At 48.0% G+C, this 16,886-nt stretch overlaps 1 protein-coding gene and 1 long non-coding RNA gene across 3 annotated transcripts in view; one reads left to right on the top strand and one right to left on the bottom strand.

Moving 5' to 3' along the window:
* Positions 1 to 1,441: 1,441 nt before the first annotated feature.
* CKMT2 (creatine kinase, mitochondrial 2) overlaps positions 1,442 to 16,886 on the top strand; it is a 33,028-nt gene continuing 17,583 nt past the window's right edge. The window contains exon 1 of one of the 2 annotated variants that reach the window (XM_080804689.1): positions 1,442 to 2,152. In XM_080804689.1, the coding sequence (XP_080660815.1) occupies positions 2,041 to 2,152 (112 nt within the window). In that variant the 5' untranslated portion in view covers positions 1,442 to 2,040. The remainder of the gene's footprint in view (positions 2,153 to 16,886) is intronic. The other variant, XM_080804690.1, reaches the window with a different exon arrangement.
* The window catches only part of LOC308343599, a 48,590-nt gene continuing 47,061 nt past the window's right edge, over positions 15,358 to 16,886 (bottom strand). The window contains exon 3 of the long non-coding RNA XR_013966886.1: positions 15,358 to 15,991. This is a non-coding gene — a long non-coding RNA (uncharacterized lncRNA). The remainder of the gene's footprint in view (positions 15,992 to 16,886) is intronic.

Below are 16,886 nucleotides of genomic sequence, written 5' to 3'. Positions count from 1 at the left end.
CAGATTTCCTCTCAAGCAGGTGACATGGCAGCGGCAGGCTTCTCTTCTGTTCCTGTTTGCATGGCAAGAGCCAGCTTCGTGGCCGCACTGGCTACTGGGTGTGGGCAGAGCCCCTGAACTTGGAGTTGGCAGCAATGAGAAAGGGATAAATGGCATAGGACAGGGATCACCTATGAAGGAATTTAGCAACTGTGGAATTACAGTGAGCCACTTGTCACCCCTGTCGTAAGCTTCAAGATGGCCCGGTCGCCCAAAGAAAAGCGACACCCTGTTTTCTCAGCAATGTGCCCGCTTCTCTTCTGACCTTACTAACTTCTATAAAAGATGAGGGCATGAGGTAGGGTGGAGGGGGGTCTTGGGAAGTGGGGGAGGACTAAATGTCCATTAGTAAGGAATCGGGGAAGAAAGAAAAAGAAGAGGAGTTTCTCATTGTAACTGCCGTTCTTTAAACTCTACGTCTTCATGTTCGTCAAAGCTTCATCTTTTTCTGGGTCCAGGATCTGGGTTCCTTCAGGGTCACTGGATTTATTTCAGTTGGTGCTTGAAATGCCTGGAAACAGTGTGCCTGCAAAAGAGCTATTTTAGGAAGAAAGAAGCCTAAACTACCCCTCCCCCACCAACACACACCACCTTACCCTAACCCCTACCTGCAGAACCCAGTCTGCTGAGCAGCTCGTCAGCCCTGGAGACCTCCAACTTGCTGTCCATTCTGCTGGGGGAGGCCCCCAGAGGCTGGAGAGACCATGGTCCCTTATGACAGAATGTGCAAACTGGGAACTCTGACTCTAGAAGATCATGCAATCAGTTTGGTCCAAATCTGCCAATGTTTTAATGAGATAACATAGAAGTGCCTAGAAAATATCTGAGTATATCATATGAAGGGTAAGTATGGCTTTGTAAAAATTTCGATTCGGTGTAAGCTAGGTCAAAATGATAGCATATATATATATAAACTGACATATGACCAATTCTCAGTAAGATGCCTGAATCCTATGGGCACAGCTTGAGGAATTTTTAGACACATTTGCACCCATCCAGTCACCCTCAAATCAGGAAGCTTCCCAGACCCAGAAGGTCCCCTCATGCACCCTCCCAATCAGTAACCCCATGCAAAGGTAATGTGTATTTTTGCTTTGGGTCATAATTAAAAGAAGTAGAAACTCTGGAAGAGAACCATTCTAGCTGGGAGGTTATTTCTGGGCTCTAACCCCTGCTCCCGGCTGGACCCTAAGAAAAAAAGGGAAAGGAACCAGCTGGTGATGTGCACCTGGCCATAGCGGCTGGGTACGTGACCGTCGCCAGAGACCTGGGCAGCTCTCTCTGAAATGTCAGGGCTGCAGCCCAAGTCCTCGTGGGTCACTGCTATTTACAGTCAACCTTTCTGGTTTGGGGCGCATGTCCCAAGGAGGGCTATTTTCAGCAGGGATGTGGCCTGCAGGGCCTCCTGGGTGATGCATTAATCTGGTGCGGATTGAAAGGGAAATCGTCCAGCAGTCTACTTCAGATGGCTTGATACAGAAGAGAAACCTGATTGTCATCCCTGAATCCAGGCCCTAGACACGTTAGAAGGACATCTTTCTGGTCCCCGGCTCAGAGCCTGGTCAGCAGCGGGAGAGCGGGAGCTCTGCGCATCTTCTACCTCGCAACCCTCAGCTGGGGCGCGCGGACGGGGTCATCCTCCAGAGCCAGCCGCCTCCCCCTTCCTCCCTCGCGGGATGGGGCTGCAGAGGGAACCTGGAAACAAATCCCCTAACAGGTGCGGCAGCCCCCCTGCTGACACTTCCACCCCGAAGCCGAAGCCGGGTGCTGCGGGGCTGAGCGGTCCGGGCAGCCAGGCTGCAGGCCCGGAACCTGGCACAGCCCCGGGAGCCGCGGCCTCCAGGAAGGGACGTGGGGGAGGGCAACGTTCGGGAGAAAGGGCAGGTGCTGGAGAGCCGAGGACCCAGGGGGAAGAGTCCGACGCGGGCCTTCAAGGGCACCGCGGCGGGAGCCTGCGCGCCCTGACGTCCACGTCCGACGGCAGACACGGGATTGGCCGACATGGGCCCCCGCCCCGCCCAGCCCGGAGCCTTTTCAAGGCCAAGGCCGGCCAGCTGCGGTTACACTTCTCAGCTGTTGCGGGCAGCGGGACGTGGGAGACTCCGGCTCCAAGGTCAGTGAGCCCCTGAAACCCGACTTTATACCTGCAAAGCGGGGCGCATTGCTAGAGCCAGTGTGAGGCGCCTCGTGAGCAGGGGGCCGAGGGCTGCGGGCGGGACCTCGGAGGACAGCGGTAACAGCTCTCGGGCGCTGCTCCCGGGTGAGGGCTTCGTGGTGTCCCCTAGACGAGCCGCCAGAGCGCGCGCCTTGCGGCCCCCTCTTCCCCGCACACAGGCGCAGGCCACCGTTCCCCGCAGCAGCTCTGCGGTGAGGCGCTGCTCTCAGCACCTTGCTCGTCCGCTTGTTTTGGAGGGCGAATTAGGAATTTTTCTTAAGGGAGTATCTAAATGCCTCTGCATTTGGGACCTTAACCTTCCACTAATCCGTTCGTTTCTGGGGATGATTTTCAACCTCAGCGGCATCAAAACGATGACTGGGGATAAATAAGTGGAAAATGAACATTTTGAGGGTCTCAAAAGAAGCGAATTACTAATTAACCCAACAGCTGGACCCAATTTAAATTGGCTAATACCATGGCTAGAGATTCATTTCTGAAATCACGAATCCATTAATCAGGAGCCATGCAACTTTTTTTTTTTTTTTTAAAGATTTTATTTATTTATTTGACAGACAGAGATCACAAGTAGGCAGAGAGGCAGGCAGAGAGAGACGGGGGGGGGGGGGAGCAGGCTCCCCGCTGAGCAGAGAGCCCGATGCGGGGCTTGATCCCAGGACCCTGGGATCATGACCTGAGCCGAAGGCAGAGGCCCTAACCCACTGAGCCACCCAGGTGCCCCAGGAGCCATGCAACTTTTTTGCCCCCAGCAGAGGTAAACCTGTTGCACAGTTGGCCTAAACGTGCTTCATCTGTGGCAAAGTGTGTTTTGTGTTTGCTTGTTCACGTGGTTGGCTCCCGGGGGCTTACAGGTCAACCCTGCTTTGGCCCCTTGAGTGGATGGCATCTCTGGCTGCCCGTGTTCTGGTGGGTGTGGAGGGTGACATGTGCAACCAGAACAAGCCACCCTCCCTCAGCTCTTGTTAGTGCTGCCCTTTAGCCCTTCCCTCCAGCGCTGCCCTGGCTCTGTGACCTTGAGCATGGGGTCAACTGGAATCACGTGAGGTGGCAGCGCCCTTGTGACAAGGTTATGCTCCTGTCAGCCGCTGTGCTGTTTCCAGAAGTGCCACTTCTCCTCTGTTTTTGAATTTGTGTCCTTGGTCAGCTAACTCTGCTCAAAGAGAAGAACACAACCACCACCAGAACTTGGCAAGAGGGCTTCCTGACTGAGCAGGCTCTGAGAGGATATTTGGGTGTTATTAGCTGTGTGGACTCTCCACTTCTGCCTCCACACTTAGAGGTGCTTTTCCCCCAAACCAGCCTTTAGAGTTAACCCTTCTGTGGGCTAAGGCTCCATTTCAGCAAAGAGCATGAGGGCCACCTGTCTCCACGGACTCTGCCAGTTCATGATGAAATCCTATCCTTAGAGAACGGGCCATAGGCCAGGTTAGTTTTCCTGAAGGGGTGACTGAGGAAGGTCCAGAAAATCATGGGTTGGGAGGTGGGATGAGGAATGGGGAGCCCTGGGTATTCAGAGGCAGGAAGAGGATTGGTTCTGAGACAGAGGCCCCGGGTCTCCATCTCCACCACAGCTTGGAGCAGCCATTTCTCATCTATGTGTCAGCTGGGAGTTCCCGCCCACTGAGCCAGGAATCCTGCAGTGAGCCAGTCCTTAAGGTGACTCTTGGAGGTCACTCCCACCCCTGTCTTGAAGCCACACAGAATTCTTTCCTTGGTCAGAGAAGAAGGCACCCAGTCTTTTTTACAGTATCTCGCAGAACTAGATGGTTCTTAACTGACTACCTGTGAGAGATGAGTCTGGTAATGGTTGTGAATGTATGATATCAGGAGCCCTAGGAAAGGCCTCTGGTTTACAGGGAAAGACTATAAATATCTCCTGCTTGTGACTTTCTACTTGACGAATAGAGCAGAGGTGACACTGGTGCCCAGGGGTGGCAGTATATCAGGCGGTAGTGAAGTAACTTGAACCCTTTGCTCTCTGGGAGAACTGGGAGGGGTCAGCCATTTTCTGCTGGCCTAGTAGACGGGGATCATGGGAATTTGTTCAGAGTGTTCTGTGGAGCTGGTCCAACCCCAAGGATGTCCCCGTTTTGGGGTGACTCTGGAAGAAAGCTGACCCATGGTCCTCCCCTTGCCCTCCACTGCCCTCCAGCCCCAACGAGTTCAAACACGTGGACGCCACGTACAGTTGGATCAGAAATAACTCAGTCAGCAGAAAGGCACCCATGGCATCTTTATCCAGAATATTCAGGAAGATTAGGAATGTCTAGATTGAGGTAGTGACAGAACCCAAGGCCTGCACATTCCAGGATGTGACAGAACCCGATAAAACCCTTAGACCAGGACCGAGACTCCTAGTATGCCTGCCTAGTAGAGAGAGATAAACAGCTCTTGGGCACTGTGACCAAAGGACTTACGATGGTGGCTCTTATTTTTTAATGGAGAGGGCTAGTAGCAACAAACACAATATTATTGCCTTTTGGTGTGAACTTGCAGCCCAGATAGAAACTTTCCCTGGTGTGGAGCCAAGGGATTCTGCCAGATTGTAGCCCTGATGCTTTTCAAATCAGTAGTCATAGAGGAGTTCTAAGTGAGGGAAACAGGCAGACAGCTTCTCTGGGGTGAGGGCTAGAGACAACATCCCTCCTTACCCCTGCAGTCCCTACTTCTGTATAAGGGAGGAGACAGAGGGGCGGAGAGAGACGACAAGCCTCTGCCCCACCTCCTTAGAAAAAGGCAGGCTGGCCCAGCACCCCCTGCATGGCCGGCCCACACATTGGGCACCTATGTCTGAGTGGAGCGGACAGATGACAAGGAAGGAGAATGGCTTGTAATATTCCAGGAGTCTGGGGAGTCACATGCCTTGAGGGGACACTCCTGGGTCTAGGAGCTGCTATGATAAATGCACTTCTATGGTCTGGGGAGTCTGAGTGGAGGGTTTTGTGGAACTCCCAGGTCCTAAATCACAGGTGCTTTCCAACCAATTACTGATGAGTGCAGGGCTGCCTGTGAGGTGCTATGGTCTGAGATGAGCCCAAAAACAGGGCCCAAGACACACTTGGGTTCAAGTCCCAGATCTTTCAACATGTCCCAAGAGCTGGGCCTTTCCTGAGCCTCTGTTTCCCCCATCTGCAAAATAATGCTTACTTGGCAGGATTGTTGCAAAGATTGAAGATGCTGTTTGTAAGGCCCCTTGCATGGGGCATGGCTCATGGTAGAAGCTCAATAAGTGTTAACACCTGACAAGTTTGACTGGGCATGCAGGGATGGAAAGGACATCCCAAGTGGAAAGGCAGAGCAAAGGGTCAGAGGCCGGTGAAATGCCAGTAGGTGAGGGATTGTCAAGCAGGGATAAGATCCCCTGATAACAGGGGTCTGGAGAAGAACTTAGGAGCCCAAGTAGTTAAATCCATTTAGTCAACTCGGATGTTAGTTTTCAGAATATGTTCAGTGGATCTGAAAGTATGCAATGGGTTCCTTCTAGAATGTAGTCTTATTCTTAGATTACAAATAAAACAATGACATGAAACACTTGAAATGCTAAAAGTATAAGACAAAATTAGCAAACATTCAGAGAAAGGGCAGACAGTGCTGATTGGGATAATCGGAGGTGGCTTGCATACTGTCAGTGCTCACTGCAGCTTGTCATTTAATTCTCACAACACCTGGGGAGAGGTCTCGTTGAGCCCATTATATAGATGGATTTGCTAAGGCTCAGATTCCCAGACCCAGCAGGGGCTAGGAAATCACCTGTGAAGCTTTTTTTCCAAATGCATAAGTGATGGCCCCATTCTTGTGGAAACTCATTCAAAAGATACAGCCTGGAAATCTGGACTTCTAACATACTGCACAGCTGATATACTTTTTAGCTTGTTACTTTTTTTAATCATAAAATTATACATGCTTATTTTTACAAGGGACACAAGACAGAGTTCTATTAAGAAAAAATTAAAAAGCTGCCTCCTACAAGTCTCTTGTTCTCAAGTAACCCTTTTAGCAGTTTGAATAACTAGTATGAATAACCATCAATACTTTATGTTCTCATAAATATATGCAAATGCATATATATTTATACTGTTAGAAAACTGGAACCACTCATTCTCATTATTATACAAGTAGTTTTTCCTTTTAATGTAAAAAATATGGCATACGTGTTCACCCAGGTGAAGTGGAGGTAGTTTTGACTAATTCTTTACTAGCCATGGAATATTCCAGCGCCTGAATGTGCCACCACTTAATACAACCCTTCTCCCTCCGATGGACGGGTAACTTCCAGGGCTCTTCTGTCTGTTTGCCACTACAAACGTAATCCTCCTGTGACTCTCTTCTTATATACTGGCAGCCCTATTTCTGCAGAATGGATTTTCAAAGTGTGATGCTGGGCCAGTGGCTATGCACCTGTTAAGAGAGTTTTCTTTGTTCATTTTCCAAAATGGTTGTAGTGTCTCACGGAGCAAGCCAGGTGGTTGGATCACAGCCAGTAAGGGGCGGGCTCTGCAGAGCTGCACCCTCTCTCACCTCCTGCCTCCCTACCCCTCCTCAGCATTACTCAGCAGGAGCCTTTTAAGACCAAAAGAAGGCCTATCCTTGCCCTTTGCATGGGCCTTTATTTATTGCTCCCTCCAGCTTCACTGAGATGTAACTGGCATGTAACATTGTCTAACTTGAACATGCACATTGGATACAAGTGTCTAGTGTAAAATGATTGCCGTCACAGCATGCGCTAATACCTCTATCCCGTCACATAATTACCATTTCTATTTTGTGGTGAGAACATTTAAGATCTCCTCTCTCAGCATCTTTCAAGGATATTCTATGGTATTATTAATTATCACTGTTACACTATACCTTAGATACTCAGAAATTTTTTACAAGTAGAAACAACCTTGAACCAACATCTCTCCATTTCCTCCAGTCCCCATTCCTTAGGAGCCACCACTCTGCTCTGTTTCTCTGAGTTTACCTTTTTAGATTCTGTGGGTTGTCATACAGCATCCTTCTTTGTCTGACGTACATCACCTACATAAGGTCCTCAGGGTTTACCCATGTTGTAGCAAATGGCACGATGTCCTTATTTCTCATGGCTAAATACTACGCCATTGTATACATACATCTTTATCCATTCGTCCGCTGGCAGACACTGTGCTGTTTCATATTGTGGCTATTATGAAAAATGCTGTACTGTACATGAAAATGCAGATTTCTCTTTGAAGTACTGACTGCGTGTCCTTTGAACATATAACCAAAAGTAGCAATGCTGGATCATATGGTAGTTCTATTTTTTCATTTTTGAGTTCTCTCCACACCGTTTTACGTTCCCGCCAACAGTGCACAGATCCCAGATCCTCACAAATAATTCTCTTAATTTTATTTTTGTATTGAAGTCTAACTAACATACAGTGTTAGTTTCAGGTGTACAACATAACAACTGAACAATTCTGTACATGACTCCGTGCTTACCACGGTAAACATAGGCACCATCAGTCGGCAAACAGTGTTTTCAGTATTACTGACTAAATTCCCTGTGCTGTACTTTTCATCTCTGCAACTTATTTCAAAACTGAAAATATATACCTCTTCATCCCCCACCCATCTCCCCTCTGGCAACTACCAGTTTGTTCTCTGTATTTGAGTCTGGTTTTTTTGTTTGTTTTGTTTTCTCTTTTCTTCTTTGTTCAGTTTTATTTCTTATATTCCAAAATATAAGTGAAATCATGTGCTATTTTTCTCTCTCTGTTTGACTTATTCCACTTAACATTATACCCTCTAGGGACATCCATGTTGTTGCAAATGGCAAGATCTCCTTTTTTATGGCTGAATAATATTCCTGTGTCTGTGTGTGTGTGTGTGTGTGTGTGTGTGTGTGTGTACACACACACACATACCACTCTTATCTATTCACCTACGGATGGGCACTTGGGTTGCTTCCATATTCTGGGCTATTGTAAATAGAAGTACATATATCTTTTTGAATTAGTGTTCATTTTCTTTGGGTAAGTACCCAGTAGTGAAATTACTGAATTCTGTGATATTTCTATTTTCAGTTTTGAGGAACCCACATACGGTCTTCCACAATGGCCACACCAATTTGCATTCCTACCAACAAGGGTGCAAAGGGTTCCTTTTTTTCCACGTTTGTCAATACCTGTTATTTCTGGTCTTTTTGATTCTAGCCACTCTGATAGGTATAAGGTGTCATCTCATTATGGTTGTGACTAGCATTTCCCTGGGGACTAATGGTGGTGAGCATCTTTTCACATGTCTGAGCACCTTCTGTATAGCATGGGCCCTTATTTAAGGATCTCCACAGGAGCAGAATTTCTGGCTTGGAGCAGCTAAGTGTAATTGGCCTGCAGAAAAGCTCTTGCTCTCCAGCTTGGGGTGCCCTGGACAAGCAGCAGGCCTGAGACGTCCCTGAGGAGGGGGCCTAGAAGGAGAAGGTATCAGGGCTGAAGGAAGTGAGGGTTCCCAGAAGGAAACCATAGGCACAGAAGGGGGTGCATTCTGATAGGCAGGAACAGGCCCAGCCTGCCAGGGATGCATGTCCCCGGAGGACCGCGCCTCCTCACAAGACAGGGGAGGCTAGGGACAAGGGTCCATCTTGGCTGAGCAAGCCCAGGAAGGCCCTCGGAGACAGCCTGACTCAGGAAGGGCCGGACTGAGGGGCAGGTCAGAGGGTGTCACACAAAAGCATCCCTGGGAAGGACCTTGTGGGACTCCAGACAGATTCTATAATCACCCCCTTGGGCCTGTCCACATCACTGGCGGGTGTTTGCAAGTGTGTTCAATTGATCATTCTGTCAGTCATAAGGAGTGAGGAAGCCCTCAGGCCACTTCCCTTGGATGAAGCTGTTTGCTGAGGTGAAGGGAGAACGTCCTCAAAACCCCGTGACAGCAGGTTGAGGGACTATACAAACACTGTACTCGTTTTTCATCCTTACTATTAATTTTCACTTTAAATTTGAGAAAACGAAGACATGAAAGGAAAGTAAGTTTCTCAGGATAATAGAGAATTGTAAGTGGCGGAACTGGATTCAAATCCAGACTTTCTGGCTTCAGAGCCTCTGGTCATGGTGCTACAGCAGCGTCTGTTCATGGCCGCTAGTTCACTGTCACTGTTGGTATCCAAGGAGGGCCTGGGTGAGCCCCCGGGAAAGCCCAATGAGAGGATTTGGGAACAGGTGGATGGTCAGACAGTTGTCATCCTTTCCAGTCTAGACCTCTCTCATGAGGCCTCAATCACATGAAAATATATTACATCCTGGGGCACCTGGCGGGCTCAGTCAGGGAGCATGTGACCTTTGATCTTGGGGTTGTGAGTTCACGCCCAACGTCTGGTGTAGAGCTTACTTAGAAAAGGAAGGTCATTCCCTCTGGAATGCCTCCCAGTTACCTCCAGTTCAACCTGATCCTCTTGTCCTAGCCTGTACTCTAAACCTCCTCCCCAGCCAGGATTCCCAGTCAAGTGAAATCCTCAAGTCAGAAACCTGGGAGTCTTCCAAGACTCCTTCATGACTCTCATGCCCACATCTGATTGGTCCCAAAAGCCCCCTGAGCCCACTCACTAAGTATCTTGAAACTTCTTCATTTATCTCCATGAAGCCTTCCCACCACCATGGCTGAAGCCTGGAACGTCTCCTGCCTAGTTTATTCAGGACAGTAGGACCTGATTTCCCTGCCTCTAGACCCCTCTCCCTTTCTCACCAGTTTACCAATTTAGTAACATTAGCCACAAGAACTTCTAACACTTACTGCCTGTTCCCTCTATGTCAGCATTTGTGCTGAGGGCTCATTTAATCCTCACAAAACCTCTATGAGTAGGTCCCATGATTAGCCCCATCGTATAGATAAGGAAACTGAGCAGCACTTCCCAAACTGTCTGCAACAAAAGCTGTCATTAATTTCTAATCCATCACAGACCAATACATTTGTAAAACATGATAAAGTACATAATACATAATAAAGTACATAATAAAGTACAATGACTAGAAAAAGAAAATACAGGCATAGAAAATACAAACTTAAATTTTCTTAATCAATCAAAATTTCTCTCTCAACATGCCAAATCATTCTAAATGCTAACCCTCGATTTTTTACCTTCTTGAGAAAAATCTCCTTGACTTATCAGGTAGACTTGGGTCTTCTCCCCTGTTAATTATCTTTGCTCATGTCACTTTTTATTCGAATGATCTGTTCTTACAATGATCTCTCTCCTATTCCAGACCAGAAGCTTCTGGAGGGCAGCCCCAGAATCTGACACAGGGATTGATTCTCTGATGTTGTTGAATGGATGGATAGACAGCCAGACAGGTGGACAAATGGATGAATGAATAAATGAGATTCAAGGCTAGCTCTCAGGCTGCGAAGTGATCTTCTCCATTGTGGAGGCTGCATCCGCACTTTGCATAAGCCACTCATGAGTGGTTGGGTTGGCCTCATTCAGATCTGTCCCTGGAAGCTGCAAGTGTTCTGGAATCTAGAATCAGTCAGGGTTGTCCCCACATCATGGGTTTTCCTGGGGCCTTTGGGGATAGTCAGCCACCACAAATCATAGGCAGATTCAGTCCCGGTTTAATCTGGCTCTCTAAATTTCAGGACAGTTGTTTTCCATAGAGTCCCTCGAAAGCCAAATTTAGATCAGTGACTGTGGTGCGGGATGCCATGCCCTCATCATGAAGATTTTGGACCTAGGCATAGAACAGGGTTATAGTTAGCCTTCATTCCTCCCTTCCCTTCTGCAGCATTCACAGATCTATTAAATCTGGTGTAGGCTGAGGGCAGTGGCTCTTCTCCCATCTGGAAGATGCCTGGAAAGTGCATGGCCAGAAAGAGGTAATGCAGGCGGGCATCCATAGCCATCTGTTTATGGACATGGGTATGTGGTGTTTAGTCATTGTTTCTGCTCGGATCTTTTGTTGTTTGTGACCTGGTACTAGTCACGGGGCTGGTGGGGGCAAGCAATATGTTGGTCTGACTAAAACCAAACACGCACAGTGTAGTTGAGCAGTGTGGGCTCAAACCAGACCAGACCACGCCCTCCCAGGAGTCCCACGGGGCTCTGGCTCCTGTGGCAGAACACCTATCCTGTGCCTTGTCTTGGCCCAGGAGGGGAGCAGGTTACGACTGCGGACTGGGAGGAAGGACTGCTGGCCTTGAATTCCAGCATTGCCACTCATGAGCTTTGTGGTCTGGGGCCAGCTCTGTTACCTTCCTTTACCTCCATTTGCCTATCTGTGAAATGGGGACAGTAAGAGCATCAACCTCATGGGTGTGTTGTGAGGACTGAATGGGGGTAATAACCACCAAGCCCAACTCGTAACAAGGGCTACACAGGAGTTCTCTCCTCAGGTGGTGAGCACTATAAAAACTGCCCCATAATAAGCACTTAAATATTTATCAAACAAATAAATAGGGGCACCTGGGTGGCTCAGTGGGTTAAAGCCGCTGCCTTTGGCTCAGGTCATGATCCCAGCCTCCTGGGATCGAGCCCCGCATCGGGCTCTCTGCTCAGCAGGGAGCCTGCTTCCTCCCTTCTCTCTCTGCCTGCCTCTCTGCCTACTTGTGATCTGTCTGTCAAATAAATAAATAAAATCTTAAAAAAAAAAAACCAGATAAATAAAAAGATACCTGTCTTCACCTCACTGTCCTGTCTCCCTCTCCCTTCATCACTGCCCACTCTGACTCCTTTCCACCTGAAGCATGTTGGTGTCATTCACGATGACTTTGGCCCACACATCTGACTGCTTTTGGAAGTCCATGGTCAGTGTATTCCTAGAGGGTGGAGGAAGCCCGGAGGGTTCACCCTCTGGTGTTGCTTCCCCTCTGGGGGTGGGGGAGAACAATGCCTGTGTGCTGGTTTGCAACTTGGCCCAGAGCTCCCAGTGGAAACCCTGACTGAGAAACCATGAGGGACCAAAGCAGCTAGAACTGGCTGGCCGCTGTATTCCTTGAGAGATAAGGGGGTCGGCTCCATCCCAACATACTGTAATATTGTTTATTATTAAATCTTCTAAGTAAAAACAGGATCTTCATTTAAATGAGTGGCTACTGAAACACAGTATATGCTTTTCCTTTGTCTGTGTGACCTTGGGCTTTTAGTTGACCTCTCTGTTTTTAAGTTCCCTCATCTGTGACAGAGGGCAAGATAGCTGCTCCTTGGGGTTACTGTGGGGAAGTACCTGGCTTTGAAAAGACTCTAATTTTGATTCCCCCCCCCTTATGAAAATGGGGAAATTTTTAATGATTATAGTTGTCCAATGGTGAAATGGGTTGCTTTAGGAAGTGGTAAGATGCCCAGCTCTGCTGGTGTTTAAGGAGGGCCTAAGGTATAGGGGTGACTGCATTCAGGCTGAGCTAAATGACCCCTTCTGACTTGGGGTCTCTATGTTCATTCTCTCTCTTACCCAGCATTTATTACAAATCTTCATGTGCAGGCCAGTGAGCTTGAGAACCAATAAAAATTGTGACCCCATCCTATGGTCTTTGGGTCTTGTTTCTTCAAACTGTGGGATCAGTTCTGAGGGATGTCCACCCTTGCTGGAGCCCTGCTAAGCTCCTGACACAGTACTCCCCCCATTTGAGGGAAGGGAGGTAACTAACCCATCGCTCCCCTTTTCTTAGGATATTTCCTTTAGAAAACTTGTAAATTCTTTCTCTGTCCCTTTGAGATGTATATAAATCTCTTTAAGAGGAAGTGAGCCTCCAGCCAGTTTTACAACCTAGAAATGTTTTTCTCAAGGGCCTGGGAGCCATCTCTTTGAAATGTACACATTAAGGAAGATCTGCCCCTGGCAGGGGAAGGGGGGTGATGCTAGTGGTTCAACTTAGGTGCCAGGCTCCAAGTTGTAAAATTACCTGCTGTAGAGGAGACAGGAGAAGCTTATTTTTCCTTTGGCCGAAGGCAATTAGCTAACACAAACGGCCACCCCAATTTCGGGTGAACTTGGAGTAAGCGCTGTGTGACAAATAGCGCTGTCATGTCTTACCTGAGTTACCTTGAGAACATGTACGCAGACAGGTTCTATCAGCCTCGTTCTCTAAAAGGGTAAGATTTTGTTCTATTTTTGCAATTTCTTTAGTGGACTGCCTGGGAGGTGCATCACCGCCTGTCTTAATGCTTGGTGATAAAGATTCTTTCCTGTATTTTGTGGAGAGGAATTTCTGGATGGCAGCTTTTAGTTAAATTTCTCCGATACCCAACACTGGTTTCTCATCTGCCTCTTCCTTCCCCACCTGCCTACTCAGTCAAAAGATTCCTGGTGGAAGGAAGGACATGCACATGAGGCTTCATGCTTTGCTGGGAGGCTCCATCTGTTACCTGTGGGACACCCTGTACCAGATCTCCCTGTCAAACAGACGAGGTCAGGCTGCGTGGGCTCCCACGGAGCCGGCCTGTTAGGGTTGAGAGACGAGGAGCCTGCATTGGGCTGCTCTGCTCTTGGCAGCTTGTGGAGACCCGGAACCTGAGCAGGGAAATGCTGAAATCCAGCCTACCAGCCTTGCCTGGTTGCTTTTATGATAGGATTTCAAAATCAATAGCTGAAAGGGATGTGTTTAATGTAATGTAAATAGGTTTTTTTCCCTAGTTTTGTAAGCTAGCTTCCCGGGTCAAACTTGACCCTAAGTTGGCTTAGATACCAGGCCCAAGCTTTATAGCAAATTAAAAGTGAGAAGTGGTTGGGAGCAAAGAAGCCAGGCCAGAGGGGGAAAGATGCCTGGGGGAATAACCCAAGGAAAAGGTTCCTCTCTGGGAGACCTACATGCCTTGTCTGAAGAGAGATAAGCAGGAGGCTGGTAAGATTTCCTTCTTCTGGAAATCAGGCAAAGCATAGCTTAAAAATAAGTCAGAGAAGAAATGTTTATTGATCAGCTACTACGTGCAATGATCTGTGACAGGTAGGTAGGTTCTTGTACTTGAAGATTTTAGCCATTGGATGGGAAGAAGGTGCATAGTGGGCAGTTCCTTATCCTGACAAGAGCTACAGGACAGTTGGGCTCACCAGCAGGTGTCAAACACCTGTGCAGCGTACATGGCGATGAGCGAGCAGCCCAGGAGTGCTATGGGAGCTCAGACAGCAAGCAGTCACCTTGGGCTAGAAGTTTCCTGGGGACTGAAGCACCAGGCGCTGGTTCAGTCACAGGAAAGATGGATAGTAAAGTCCAAACTCGAGGGGCAGTAAGAAGCAATACTTAACCAAACTGCAATAATTTTACTGAAACAAATGAGTATGGCTTATGGCGACAGCACAAAAGCACAGTAAGTAAACTGATTTTATTTTAGTTTTTTTTTTAATTTAAATTCAATTTAGTTAATGCATAGTGTATTATTCATTTCAGGGGTAGAATTTAGTGATTCATCAGTCATATAACACCCAGTGCTCATTACATCACATGCCCTTGTTAATGCCCATCACCCAGTTACCCCATCCTGCAACCCCTCTCCCCTCCAGCACCCCTCAGTTTGTTTCCTATGATTAGCAGTCTCTTATGGTTTGCCACCCTCTCTGTTTTGATATTTTAAAATACATCTCTCCTACATAGGATATATTTGATATATCTGTACTAGAATATGTTAGCTACATGGTGTGTGTGTGTGTGTGTGTATGTGTGTATAATAAGCGATCTATCAGAGAGCTCAGTATGGAGCTCTAGAGCTCTTAACCTGAAAGTCAGACTGGTGCACTGTGTCCCGGGTGTTCTGGGCCCCATGGCAGACCCTGAATGTGTGTGTACCAGTGCCATGTGAGCTTTCATAAAATTCCCAGTGAATTTATTTAGTTGACATTTGCTTCTTTCCCCCAAAATAAGTCTGGATTCTGCTCCCGGGGAACACTGGCCACTGGGTATCCTAAGGCTGAGGGAAGCTGGCTTCTGAACTTCTCCAGGGCCTGTGCCCCTGGGCCCATCCCCTCGCCCTCTGACTGGCCCAGTTCTCCGGCCTCACAGCCCCCGTTGTGCCCAATCAGCTGACGCCAGCATTCTTGTGTGGGTCCTGGCAAGCCTAGAGTGGCTTCCTCCACCAGCAAGCAGTGCAGAAAGCATTTATTAAATAACGCTACTGAGAGCCCACCAATGCCAGGTGCTGTGCTAGGCAATGATGGGCAATGATGATACAGCGGTGAGCAAAAGAAACCAAGTTCCTTGCTTTGCGGACTTATTTATTTGGGGGAGATGGTCAGTACACAAAGCAGATAAAATGAGAGGTGGGGATGAGTGCCAAGAAGGAAACTAACAGGGTATAATTCAGAGAAACTGGGAATGATGCCTAACTTCAAGCAAGCTGTCAGGCAAAAAGAACCGCAAAAGCCAAGCTTTAAAGAAGAGGCCACTCCTCCTCCTAAGGGTGTCTGGATGCTGAGGACTTTGTCCCTGGAGAAGCACCATAGCTGTTCCCGCACCTTGTCTCCTCTCTCTGACCATCTCCTCACGGAACAGTTCAGTAGGTTATGCTAATGCCTGTGGCAGGGACAGAATCAAAAAAATCAAAAAGCTTTGCTAGGAAGCCTCAGATGGCTTTAGGCTTCAAACTTTGGTCCTGGTGGCTCCACCAGATAGACTGACTTACAGAACCACCACATTTGGAAACTAGGCAAGCCGAAGCACGACCACTTTGGCACACACGGGTTATCTCTTACATACCTTTCTCCGGCTTCACTTATGCCACAGGTTACCTACCATCTCACCATCGATGCAAGTAACAAATCCAGCCTCTTGGAGGCAGAGGCTCCGCTGCAGATAGTGCTTATGGAACATATGGGGGCTCCCGGGTCACAGAGTCTGTAAGACAAAGCAATGTTGTGCTTGTGCAGCTTTTCACAGACTATCTTTTTAAACACACAGCAGAGATATCGTTTAGTCACGGAAATCAGTTAGTCAAGGAAAAAATATTTTAAAAAAATATTTTATTTATTTATTTGACAGAGAGAGAGAGAGATCACAAGTAGGCAAAGAGGCAGGCAGAGAGAGAGAGGAGGAAGCAGGCTCCCCGCTGAGCAGAGAGCCTGATGCGGGGCTCAATCCCAGGACCTTGGGATCATGACCTGAGCCGAAGGCAGAGGCTTAACCCAGTGAGCCACCCAGGCATCCCAGAAAAATGGTTTTATTGCAAGCCTGGCTCTGGGTCTTTGGGGAGCAACTGCTCCCAGGGTCCCTAGCCTGTCTGATGAGACCCTTAGTTCACTCTCTGAAGCTGATTGGTTGGGATCTCAACAGTGAAATCCAGTGTTTCTGTGTGTCCCGGAAAGAGAGCAACATAGAGGCAAGGAAGCTGGAATTCTTCACGTCACCAAAACGTTGAGCCTGTGTCAATCCTCTACAAGGAATCCAAGCAAAAGCACTAAAGATATAGAGCTCCAGGGCTGCTTAGCCTGCGGCAGGCAAAGCCTCCATTTTATTATTATTGGCAGGAATTATTGGCAGGAATCCTATGTCATGGCTCAGACAAGAGGACAATGTTAGAACTCTTGGATGTATATTATTATTACTTCCAGAAACAAAATATAGATAGGACGTGTCAAACATGACTGTTTTGAGTCAGACACCCACCTGCACATCCTTCTCCTGTGCAAGACCTGTGAAGAGCACCAGTTGTCAGTGGGGCGCAAATGACACCATGCCCTCCTCTTCCTCCTGACTCTGCTCAAGATTGGCCTTCTCACACAGACTCTGATGC

This window comes from Martes martes, assembly GCF_963455335.1.
Source record: "Martes martes genome assembly, chromosome: 5".
Classification (NCBI taxonomy): domain Eukaryota; kingdom Metazoa; phylum Chordata; class Mammalia; order Carnivora; family Mustelidae; genus Martes; species Martes martes.
Note: the sequence above shows the minus strand (reverse complement) of the source record. Positions and strands in the feature narration are given on the sequence as shown.